At 50.6% G+C, this 12,067-nt stretch overlaps 5 protein-coding genes; 3 read left to right on the plus strand and 2 right to left on the minus strand.

The window, feature by feature from the left end:
• Nucleotides 1-344: 344 nt before the first annotated feature.
• FFUJ_09503 (transketolase family protein) lies at nucleotides 345-2,634 on the minus strand (the record flags this gene model as incomplete). XM_023568587.1 has 3 exons in its annotated part: nucleotides 345-1,247; nucleotides 1,298-2,411; nucleotides 2,468-2,634. The coding sequence occupies 3 exons, from the start codon at nucleotides 2,632-2,634 to the stop codon at nucleotides 345-347; spliced, it is 2,184 nt and encodes a 727-aa protein (XP_023435761.1).
• Nucleotides 2,635-3,616: 982 nt separating this feature from the next.
• FFUJ_09502 (related to D-arabinitol 2-dehydrogenase) lies at nucleotides 3,617-4,549 on the plus strand (the record flags this gene model as incomplete). The annotated part of the gene is made up of 1 exon (XM_023568588.1): nucleotides 3,617-4,549. The coding sequence occupies one exon, from the start codon at nucleotides 3,617-3,619 to the stop codon at nucleotides 4,547-4,549; it is 933 nt and encodes a 310-aa protein (XP_023435762.1).
• Nucleotides 4,550-4,959: 410 nt separating this feature from the next.
• FFUJ_09501 (uncharacterized protein) lies at nucleotides 4,960-6,285 on the plus strand (the record flags this gene model as incomplete). The annotated part of the gene is made up of 1 exon (XM_023568589.1): nucleotides 4,960-6,285. The coding sequence occupies one exon, from the start codon at nucleotides 4,960-4,962 to the stop codon at nucleotides 6,283-6,285; it is 1,326 nt and encodes a 441-aa protein (XP_023435763.1).
• A 244-nt stretch (nucleotides 6,286-6,529) lies between these two features.
• On the minus strand, nucleotides 6,530-8,348 carry FFUJ_09500 (probable sugar transporter; the record flags this gene model as incomplete). XM_023568590.1 has 6 exons in its annotated part: nucleotides 6,530-6,900; nucleotides 6,954-6,995; nucleotides 7,044-7,296; nucleotides 7,359-7,385; nucleotides 7,444-7,904; nucleotides 7,952-8,348. The coding sequence occupies 6 exons, from the start codon at nucleotides 8,346-8,348 to the stop codon at nucleotides 6,530-6,532; spliced, it is 1,551 nt and encodes a 516-aa protein (XP_023435764.1).
• A 1,146-nt stretch (nucleotides 8,349-9,494) lies between these two features.
• FFUJ_09499 (DAK2-Dihydroxyacetone kinase) lies at nucleotides 9,495-11,554 on the plus strand (the record flags this gene model as incomplete). XM_023568591.1 has 7 exons in its annotated part: nucleotides 9,495-9,504; nucleotides 9,555-9,653; nucleotides 9,706-9,898; nucleotides 9,947-10,150; nucleotides 10,202-10,797; nucleotides 10,847-10,981; nucleotides 11,046-11,554. 7 exons carry the CDS (start codon nucleotides 9,495-9,497, stop codon nucleotides 11,552-11,554), a joined length of 1,746 nt encoding a protein of 581 aa, XP_023436205.1.
• Between the last annotated feature and the right edge of the window lie 513 nt (nucleotides 11,555-12,067).

The following is a 12,067-nucleotide window of genomic DNA, read 5'->3' on the forward strand; positions in this document are numbered from 1 at the left end:
TAAAAGTGACGGATTGGGTGCAGGTATTTGGCTCTGGCAACCGATGGGCGTGGGGAGTATGGGAGAAAAGTCTTTTGCTGTTTTTGTGTTTTCGTTTGTGGATGATACCAATATATACGGACAAGGAAAGCAATTAGCATGGCGCTCGGAAAATGGAGCATGGAATTTGCAGGCGAGTGTTTCTGAAGGTAAAGGAGAGAAAGCATTCAGGATCACGCATCAAGAGCTGGCGTATATAGAATAAAAGTGCTTTGTTATGCAAAATACCATTGTGTCGTCAACAAACTACATTAAACTCCAAGTCGCATGCCGTAATCCTTTATCCCTTTTGAACCAAATCATTATTAGTGCTCGTGTGTCACGTTGTTGAGATCCCTGAATTCACCGTGTAGGCTCTCGATCCCTTCTGCCTTGACCTCGTCGACAAGCTTGGCCACCTCAGGGGCAATGACGTTCTCATCAAAGCCGAAGTATTTGTAAGCATCCTTACCAGGTAGTGATTTGCCGAAAGTGGTCATTGAGTAACCAGCATCGGCGTATCGTTCCCAGCCGTTGATGGCATAAGCCTCAATCACAACTCGAGGGGCTTTGGAGCGGTATTGAAGGACTTGGCGTTTGTACTCGAGAGGTTGGGAGTTGAAAAGGCGCTGACACGGGAACGAGACCACACGGGCCTTGATGCCGAACTTCTCCTTGAGGACCTCACGGGTCTTGACGGCGAAGACCATTTCGGCACCGACACCGATGAGAGTGACATCGGCATCCTCCTCCTCAATGAATACATAAGCACCCTTCTGAACACCTTCGCGGCTGGAGTACGCAGGGTATTGCTCGAGGTTCTGACGGGAGAGGGAGATTATAGATGGAGTGTCCTTGGCCTCGAGAGCGGTAATGAAGGCACCGGCCGTCTCTTCGGTATCGCAAGGTCGGATGTAAAGGAGGTTGGGCATGGAGCGGTACAGAGCAGGGAGAGCAATCGGTTGGTGGGTTGGGCCGTCTTCGCCAGTACCGATCGAGTCGTGGGTGGCAATGTGGATGACTTGAAGGTTCTGAAGAGCGCCCATGCGGACACCGGGAGCGGCGTAGATGTAGAACATGAAGAAGCTTGAGGTGACAGGAAGGATCGTGCCCTTGCCGTAAGCGGCGAGACCGTTGGAGATGGAAGCCATCGCATGTTCACGGATACCCCAATGAATGTAACGGCCGGAGTAGTTGCCATTGATGCCACAGGTGGTCTTGAGGTCGGGCTGTAACTGTGTTAGTGACAGGAAACTGGCTGTGTCAGGGGGAAACTTACATGTTGGAAGTCAACCTTGTCCTTCCAGATCATGTTGACAGAGGGTGACAGATCAGCTGTGCCGACCATGAAGTTCTTGAGTTTCGCAGCCAGGGGGTTGCAGATGATACCGGCAGACTTTCGGGAAGGTGTAGGAGCAGTAGGGAATGACTCCTTGTCAGGAATGATGCCTCGCCAGTCGTCAGTAAAGCGGCCCTCGACACGCTTCATAAACTCTCCATGAAGATCAGGGTACTCCTTGCTGTAGGCATCAACAAGGCTCTTCCAATCCTCGACGAGGCGGTCACCACGAGTCTTACGGTCGCGGAAGAAGTTATAGACCTCATCAGAGACGACGTAGTGCTTCTCAGGGTCCATGCCGAAACGTTCCTTGACGGCCTTGACACCATCGGGACTGAAAGCGGCACCGTGGGCTTTGGCATCGCCAGCAACCTTGCTACCGACTCCGATGACGGTGTGAATGTTGATAAAGGTGGGCTTGTCGGTACTAGCCTTGGCTTTGAGGAGGGCTTTGACAATACCCTCGACATCGAAGCAGCCGTCCTCGACCTCGGTAACGTCCCAACCACAGGCGCGCATCTTAGCATTGACATCCTCGGTGTTGCAGAGGTCGACACTACCGTCGCAAGTAATCTGGTTGTTGTCGTACATGACCACAAGGTTGTTGAGCTTCCAATGCCCAGCCAGCTGAATAGCCTCAAGGGCGACACCTTCTTGTAGACAAGCATCGCCGATCATGCAGTAAGTCATGTTGTTGACGAGCTCGTAGTTGGGCTTGTTGTAAGTTGCCGCTAGATTCTTGGTAGCCATGGCGAGACCGACAGCATTGGCAATACCTTGTCCAAGGGGACCGGTCGTTACTTCGATACCCTCATGCTCAATCTCAGGATGACCGGGTGCCAATGAGTCGTAGTTGGATGAGTGGTAGGACTTGAGATGCTCAAAGGTCATGGCCTTGTAGCCTGTGAGATGGAGGAATGTGTACTGGAAGAGACATGTGTGGCCGTTGGAGAGGACGAAACGATCGCGGTTGAAGTAGTCAGGGTCGTTGGGGGAGTACTGCATCACGTACTTCCAGAGGGCGAGGCCAATGGCCGCCATACCCATAGCACCTCTGTAACTCAATCAGTATATGCCATTCTTTTGTCTTTCGATGGCTGTGGAAATTACCCAGGGTGACCGCCCTTGAATTGCTCACAGAGATCAGCGATCAAGCAGCGAAACTGCCGCAGGGCAAGATCAATTGTCTCTGCATCATCGTTCTTGATCAACTTTACAACATTGGAAAGAGCTACAGGCTCTTCCTGTGTCTCTGGGGTAATTGCGCTTGGTGCCATCTCGGACTGGATCTGGGACTCTGTGATAGTCTTTCAAGACGAGTAGATGATGAGTGCAGTTGAGAAACATCGAAAGTGACTCCTGAGTTATAGACATTTCGAAAAAGCATCTTTTGCGCGTGATCTTTCTCATAACGACGGTGACGTTCGTTGTGGCCATGGCACACCGGGTTACCCAAACAGGGCAGGGGAAAGCGCCGTGGGGATATGTGCGTTTGCCATTTGACGTGGGGTCCTTGATGAGCTTGACATTATTGGATTGAAGGAGAATCGGGTTCTGGATCAGGAAGTTGGAGGCACCAGATCACGGCTTTGCCTGTTGAGGTTAGAGTCGAGATTGCGCTTAGAACTGCCATGGTCTTGATGCTCGGGGTATTGGCGCCTCATGATCGTGTGGAGACAAGGTTGCAATCATTTGGGTGACGGAAATACTGATGAGGTTAGTGTGTCGTCTCTAATAAGTGTTGTACAACTCTGGAAACCTGCATTCGCGACAGAGATTGCTAGGTGAAAGAAACAACCGGGCTTGTTTGTAGAACCGAAGGCTAGCAAAAACAAACGGGCAGTTCAGGGGCTAAGACACGGTGGAGACACCCCCGTATTTGTGTCTTGCTCAACACCTGAGCACATCTTTTTGTACCCCCTCTTTCAGCCTGGAAATGCTGGATCTTGGCGAAGGCCACGCCTGCCGTAGTGGGATGTGACAACCTCCGGCTGCAATTACCTCGTCGAATCAACCAAGAATCACTCTTCAAACTCAATTTGAGACACATCATTCTTCGCATAGAACTTCCAAATGGACCCTATGTCGGTAATGCTTGACTCAACATATATTCGGCGCCTCCAGAAATGGATATCCGTTGATGGTATATCCTAACGAGCGTGCGTCTCCAAAACCGTTGTCCCCCAGCAGCCTCGATTCTTTTCTTCACTTACCATTCTTTCACGACCTCGTTGATACCAATACAACTTGGTTGTCACAATGGCTCCCGCTATCGTATCCGACATTGAGCTCCCGGCCCATGTGCCTGAGACTAGAGAAACACCCGCTTCCAAAGCATCAACGTTCAAGCTCTTTTCCCTCGAGAACAAGACCGTCGCCATCACAGGCGGAGCTCGCGGTCTGGGTATAACACTTGCCATTGCCGTTGTCGAAGCCGGCGGTAGTGTAGCTTGCCTCGATATTCTCGAGGAGCCATCGCCAGCTGAGTGGGCACAGCTCAACAAGATCGCCACGGCCAACAAGGCTTATGTCTCATACCGAAAATGCGACGTCACAGAAGAGCAGTCCGTCGAGACAGCGATGAAGGAGATCGCTGCTGAGGCTGACCAGTCTGGAGCGCCTTTCTGGGGCACAATTGCTTGTGCCGGCATTCAGCAACAGATTGCGGCGCTGGATTATCCAGCTGCCGACTTTGATCGTATCCTACGAGTCAATGTAACTGGTGTCTTCAATACTTGCAAGTACGCAGCACGCGTTCTGCGAGAGAAGAACAGCCCCGGAAGCATCGTCATCATTGGAAGCATGTCAGGCAACATTGCAAACCGAGTAAGCCCTCAAAGCAATCACCAGGCATATCCACAGACTAACAAAGGACAGGGTCTCTCCTGCACAGCTTATAACTCCAGCAAGGCAGCTGTTCAACAAATGTGCCGATCGGTCGCTCAGGAATGGGGTCAATACGGCATCCGAGTCAACACCTTGTCTCCCGGATACATCAGAACCGCTATGACGGATCAATTGCTTCAAGAGAACCCCGAGGTTGAGAAGACATGGATGGCGGGTGCTTTGCTGGGCCGCCTGGGGGCTCCTGAAGACTTCAAGGCCCCTGCGGTATTCCTACTGTCCGAGGGTGCTTCATTTGTTCACGGAACAGACTTGAGGGTCGATGGAGGACATTGCGCATCAGCATGACTGATTAGAGCGTTTGCCAATATAAGAAACTTTACCACTTGATTGCGGGGTGTCCCAGAAACGTGCAACGGTCTGGGGATCAACTGGTCGACCGCCCATTCCCCTACCTTTAGGACCGAGACCGTTGCTAACGAGCGCCCGAAAGTCCTCTTTGAGCCCAATTAAGGCCGCGTGAAAAAGAGATAAAGTTATTTACCTCATTGAGCTATTTGAACGCCAGGTGACCTTAGTCAATGGCGTTCACACTGCCACCACCAAAATCATGGCGCTAATTCAGCCTCTGGTGTTAGTCGCGGAAGCCTTGCGAGGTTGTTTCAGTAATTTGGCTGCCTCAGCTGAACCCATATAAAAAGTGACAACTACCCATATTTGGTCGTTCCATTCAATCTAAAACATCACAGTCAATCGCAATGGCTTCTATAACCCTCTCAGACAATGCACATAAGGCGCTGGAGCCTCTCCACCTCCAAGATCGTATCATCGGTACCATTTTCGGCTCAGCGCTTGGAGACGCAATTGGCTTATACACAGAGTTTCTGTCCGCCGACATCTCAGCAAAAGCATACCCCGGCCGCAAGTTTACGTTGCTCCCTGCTGAAAAAGCGACACCTTTTCGGCGCGACCATCACAGAAATTTTCATCGTACTGGAGAATGGACTGACGACACAGACCATGCTGTTCTGATACTGCTCTCATTCCTCCATAGCGATGGCAAAAAGCTTGATCCACAAGACTTTGCGTCGAGACTGTCAGTTTGGGTGCGTATGGGACTGAGAGCGCTGGATACCCTGCCTCTTGGTCTTGGACGTACAGTCGGCGGGATCGTGCGCAGCAAATCTTACCTAGAGGATCCTGAGGGCACAGCGCGCAAGTTCTGGGTGACGGGGAAGTACAATGCTGCGCCCAACGGAAGTCTGATGAGAACACATCCGCTGGGGCTCATGTGTCTCACCAAGTCCGTTGAGGAGACCTTTCAGATCGCAGCAGATTTCTCTGTCGTTACACACGTCGACCCAAGATGTGTGGTGTCTTGCGCCATTGGCACGGCTCTTGTTCGTGGACTTGTCCTCGGCGAGATCTACGAAGAGCAACAGGTAGATGAGTTGATCGAAGCTGGCCTCACGTGGTACAACGAGCTCCGCGAAAAAGAATTGCAGGATGCAGACAAGAAAGATGAGCCTCGTCTGGACGTTGACGAGTTCAGAAAGCATGCCACAGCCCAATCTCTCGCGGACCTAAAGTTGGATGAGAGTTACAAGATCGGATACGTTTACAAGACATTTGGCTCTGGTATCCTGCTTCTTCGGCTAGCACTTCGCCAACTCAAGTCTTCCGGGCAATTATGCTCCCAGCTTGCCATCTTCGAGAAGCTCATCACAGATCTGACAATGGAAGGCGGCGACGCAGACACAAACGCCTGCTTTGCCGGTGCTCTATTGGGAGCACTACTTGGGTACAAGTCCTTGCCTCCACATTGGCGCGATGGTCTCCGCCATGGAACTTGGCTTATGGAGAAGTCAGAAGGATTTTGCGACGTGTTAGGTGTCATCAAGGGCTCATACTCCGGATCACGGGACAAGGATACTGCTGAAGACGGTGGACGCGGGTTCTTGACGGACGCACAGATGGAAGAGAAGTGTATGAGAATGCAGGCTTGGATGGCGCAGGAGGAAACCGAATGGAAGAAGAAGCAGGAGACCGAGAAGAAGAAACCTAATTGGTTTGCTTGGAAATAGTGTTGGAATGATACCTTCTAGCCTTTTCATAGCATATGTTTGACAGCTTTCAATCGCAGGGATTATGTTAAAGTTCCTACTCTCTTACACCGATGTGAACAATGATCTTGGTATTTTCCAAGCTGATAGTAGATATAACACAGTACTAAATGATCCTAAAATGATTGCTACATTGTACATGCATGATGCAATAAAAGCAAGAGTATAACGGCCCCTTTTTCGTCCCCCCACGTCCTCCACCATTTTACTCCCTCATATGGACCTCAGTCTCAAACTTCTCATTACTCTCAGTCTCGCCAGTTTCACCACTGGCACTCTTCTCAGAAGCTTCTCCAGGCACACCCATGCTGTGATCCCAGTGAAGCAAGACCTTTGGACCGGTGAAGAGCTTATCGATCTGCTCGAGAGATAACAGTCGGGTCTCGGGGTAGAAGAAGTAGATGAGGGGAACGAAGAAGGCGTTGAAGATGCAGAAGTAGATGTACGTCTTCCAGCCAATGCTTGAGATAGACACGGGAGTGATCTCGACGACGAGGAAGGTGAAGATCCAGTTGGAGGCTGTTGCAAGGGCGGCGGCGCGAGTACGGATTGCCAGGGGAGCATATTCGGCGGGCACTACACTTTGTTAGTTGGGCTGGTCTGGGAGACACTTGGGAGCGTTGACTTACAGAGCCAGGGGATGGCGAGTAACCCAACAGCAAAGAAGAAGTCTACCATGGAGTTAGCTAGGTTCATCTCATTTTCAGGGGCTGACTTACTGAATAAGAACAGCATGACAATAGCGACAATACCAGGTCCAGGCTGCCCAGTAGACACGGTTCCAGCCAAAACAGCCATGCAGACTGCTTGACCAGCGGCGGCAAACATCATCAACTTGCGGCGACCGAGGCGATCAATGATCCAGATAGGGATAAGCGAAGAGAAGAAGTAAGCAACTCCATTGAAGCCAGCAAGTAGGAGACTCAGATTATGGGAAATGCCGACTGATTCTTGGAAGATGACGGGAGCATACTGTGACTTTGTGTTAGTCGTTCGGGTCTAAACGGATGTATACTGCAGTCCAGGGCACTTACGTATGTGATAAGGTTAATACCGGAAAGCTATTAGAGGAGAGTGTTAGTGAGGATCCAAGAAAGAAACAGTAGAATGGTGCCTTACCTGTTGCATGAATTGTCCACCAATACCGAGCATTGTTCGGTACAGGAACTTCTGCTCTCCATTCTTCCACATAGCCTTGAAACTGCTCGTCTGCGCCGCCTCACGCTCCTCATTGATAGCATGCTGAATCTCAGCAATGGCGCGGCTGACTGTCTCATCCTCCTTGGAGATAGACTTGGCATCTCGGCGCACAGCCCAAAGAACCTCTCGCGCCTCGTCGTGGAGATCATGGTTGATGAGCCAACGAGGAGACTCAGGAAGAAGAACGATTCCAACGAAGGTCAAAATAGCGAAGAATATCTGGAAGGCAAGGGGGAAGCGGAATTGGGCGTCATTGCTGACGTAGGACATGCCGTAGTCAACCCAGTATGAGAGCATGACGCCGAAGATGTTGATTGCGAGTTCGATGGCGAGACCCTTGCCGCGGTTGCTAGCTTTCATGAGCTCAGAGTGCCATACAGCTGAAGATTGTTAGTTGAGATCTGTGATAAAGTCAGGGGCAACTTACGAATGGTACTAGTGTTCATGCCGTTTCCGAGACCAGCTACAATACGACCAACGATCATCTGAGGGATTCCAAAAGCTGATGCTTGAAGAGCAGCTCCGATGCTGAGAACAACACAGCCCATCATGATACACTTGCGACGACCAAAGTACTCGCCAAAGATGAGACAGAAGATGGCGCCGAAGAAGCAACCGATCTCGTAGATGGCGACGACTGTTCCTTGAAGAGAGGAGCTGCCATTGCCACCATCTGTAGTGTCGATCTCGGGAAAAGTGTTGGTAAATGCTGTCCCTGTCAACAGGCCAGACATGACACCCTGATCATAACCGAAGAGGAGGAAGCCAGAACCAGCTGTAGCCGTAATGGCCCAGTCTAAGGGTCTCCCAACAAGGATCGTCATAGTGAAGAGATGACAAGAAGTGAAGAGATCGAAAGAAGCTATTCAACAACCAATGTTGATGCTATAAGTCACGCAACAGTAAAAGATGGGGCGACCCCGTATCAATATATACTGCTCCGAAGTGACAATTCGGCGACGAGAAAATTAGATCAACTGTTGACTCGCGCGAAACAAGGTTCGTTCCAAGGCCGTGACATGGCGCCAGTTCCCCGTGGGGAGTCCACTGTACCGTAACATTGGATCATCTGGGGTTTTTGCGGGTTAGACGAACGGTTCCGATTTCGAGAGACGTGAGGCATTTGCAAGCGCTGGAGAGAAAATGGGGCATTTAGGCAGCCGAATTCAGGGATGAGGTTCTTGAGTTGCCTTGTTTTTGCGAAAAGGTGAGTCGTAGCCGATGGAATGATACGATAACTGTGAATTGGGGGTGTCGTTGAAGACGGATGGTTTAGCGAAAATATCTGTGCATGCAGTTGATGATGTAGCGGAAGACGTGGTTTTCTCAGGCGGGATAGCTGCAGTATGCCTAAGCGTAGGCTCTTTATTAGGGGGTCTTGTAGATGCAGCCACAAACAACAGTCAATTATCTGTGCAGCTGAGAAAGACAAACGCTTTAATATCAGAGAGTACAACAAGCACCAAAACTCTGGTTATTGCTCAATTGACCAAAGAAAAGCCTTGGTCTTGATGCCAGAGCAATTTCGATGCTTCCAGGTTGCCAAGGTCCGCTTAGACCTACCAAGATCGGCTGCAAGTCGGAGTTCCCCTCCGATTCTCCATCTCCACTCCTCACTGCAAGACCCCAGAATGAGCGATGGCATTTTCGGTTGGGACGACACTAATTCGCATGCAGATGCCCTACACCTTACGCATTGTATACTCTCCCAGGGTGCGTACATTTCCCTTATTCGATTTGCTGTGAGATATACTCAAATGACTGTCTGAAGTTTGTGCTTACAATATCGCGAAGAGCATCAGAACCATGGTCGGATTAGGAATCTGGGAACGCCCTATTGAGAACCTTAAGATAAAGATGCCATTCGGTATCAAATATGATAGAATAGCAAACAATTCCTTTGCTTGGCCAAGTGTTAGCGCTTTGTGTGACACCGACACCATAATACACGACAAACACACCTCGCAATCATGACACTCGGTATGTGCTTGTGGAAGCAATACGAGCCAACTGTTGACCAAGAACCTCAGGAAAGAGCTTCATCAATGGCGTCGCCAACTCAGTCGAGCGAAGCCTCAGGAGTTGCATCCTCCACGACCCTTTGTTGAGTCTTATTGCATCAGAAAAAGGTGAGACCATGACCTACAACAGCACGCACGCATAAACTGACGACCCCTTCAGTGCTCTACCGACGAACGGATCAAAGTAATGAAAAAGTCATCCTCATTTCCGGCGGCGGCTCCGGCCACGAACCCGCGCACGCAGGATACATCGGTGAGGGAGCATTGGACGTTGTGGTCGCTGGCGAGATCTTTGCCTCCCCTTCCGCTTCGCAGATCCTCACAGGCCTACAGACGGTTAAGTCGTCAAAAGGGTAAACCTATGTCCCATAGAAGTCGAGTGTCCGGCTAACCAGTAGTAGATCGTTGATGATCGTCAAGAACTACACAGGCGACAAACTCAACTTCGGCCTCGCAGCAGAGAAGGCAAAGGCTGACGGACAGAAGGTCGAGATGGTCATTGTTGGAGATGATGTTTCGGTCGAGGGAAACACACTTGTCGGTCAGCGTGGTCTCGCGGGAACAGTCTTCTGCCATAAGATCGCTGGCGCAAAGGCAGCTCAGGGGTATGCTTATCCTTCATACTGACCATGCCAAAGCTGACCTCCTTTACACAGAGCCTCCCTCGAGCAAGTCACCTCTACTACAAGAAAAGCCGCTTCGCAAATGGCCACTGTCGCAGCGAGTCTCGATCGATGTAGTGTCCCCGGACGGGCGATTCAAGGGGCACTTCCCCATGGCCAACTCGAATTCGGAATGGGAATACACAACGAGCCGGGTGTCAAGCGTGAAGAAATTACGAGCCTTGAGGTTACAGTTGAGAAGGCTTTGAGCATGATGTTTATTCCCAAAGCCAATATGTGGCAACCAGGAAAGGGGCAGCGGGTAGCTTTGATGGTCAACAACCTGGGCGGCTTAAGTGTCTTGGAGATTGGTGTTGTTGCAGACGAGGTGGTAAAGCAGCTGGCTCAACGAAACATACATATCGAAAGGAGTCTTGTCGGCACCTTCATTACGTCTCTCGATGGATCTGGCTTCTCTGTCACTCTACTGTTGCTCGACGATGAGTTGACGGACTTGCTTGACACTCCCACTACAGCGCCTGCTTGGCCACGTTCGATTCACGGCTGGGCAACAGACGCGGAGTCTGTATCGAAGCGTGAGACCATAGTCCCTGTTGCGGAGGTCAATACTAGGGAGACAGGAGTCAAAGGTATGTCGGAGATGAAGTTATCTGTCGTCACCAAACTGATCATTCGCAGTCCCGACATCACTTGTCAAGGTTCTCATCGAGTCAGTAGCACGAACAACAGCAAGAGATGAGCCCAAAATCACAGAATATGATACGCTTGCAGGCGATGGAGACTGTGGAGAGACACTTCTGAATGGAGTCACTGGTATGTTCCCTCCGAACCTCATCAATCGAGATGCCGCAACGCCGCTAATCTTATCACTGTGCAGGTCTCGTAAAAGAGTTCGAAAACGACGACGCAGTTTCTCTCGACATTGGCCAAATTTTCCGCCGAACAGCAATAACCGCAGAAAGGAGTATGGGCGGCACGTCGGGTGCTATCTACGCCATCTTCCTCAACGCTGTAGCGAACCGACTCTTAGAATTGACTGTCAACTCTTCCTCGTCTACAGTCTCCGAGTTCATACAACAAGCTCTTCAGAGCGGCCTAGACGAGCTATGCAGATACACGCCCGCACGAATCGGCCACCGCACACTAATGGACGCACTTATACCATTCGTCAAGAACTACTCCCTGGGTGGCTCACTAAGGGCTGCTCTGGTAGAGGCGCGGAAGGGCGCTGAGAGTACACGGAAGATGGTAGCGGCCCTAGGGCGGGCAAGCTACGTTGGACAGGGCAGATTCGACGAGGAGGGCGGCATTCCTGACCCTGGAGCTCTTGGTGTTGTAAGTATTCTCGAAGGTCTTTGCGATGGATTGGATATTCGAGCCAATTGAGGCGATTGGCGCAGTCGGCAATTGGATGGAACTGTTTCTTCGCTTACAAGTTCCTGGGGAATATCTCTATCCTGGTGATGATAGTGGTCTAGCCAAGTATAGTCAAGGCAGATCAGGAAGAGCACTGTCCACCCACTAAAGAACGTCACGCTGCCTGTCCTGGGCACAAAAGGCAATTGTAAGCGGAAGTGAACTAATCCCAGTTCAGGAATGTTTCGAGTTGAAGACTTGTGTGTCGGGGAACCAGAAAAGACTTGCTTTTTTATTCGGTTTAGCATCGATTGCCTGGAAATTAATAGATCTTGTCAGTATTTTAATTCCCTCTAGCAGTTTCTTGGAACAATTGCCGATCACGGGTCTTTTTGGTACCGCAGGTCGGACCCCAGATTTTGGCGTCTACAATTGCCCTGCCCCTCCAACTTTTGGACATGTTCACTATCGCCTTCACTTTCATCTCCACTCGTTCTCCCAATAATTCACATCACCCAATTCTCACCCGGAAAGCCCACTCCG

This window comes from Fusarium fujikuroi, chromosome FFUJ_chr09, assembly GCF_900079805.1.
Source record: "Fusarium fujikuroi IMI 58289 draft genome, chromosome FFUJ_chr09".
NCBI lineage: Eukaryota > Fungi > Ascomycota > Sordariomycetes > Hypocreales > Nectriaceae > Fusarium > Fusarium fujikuroi.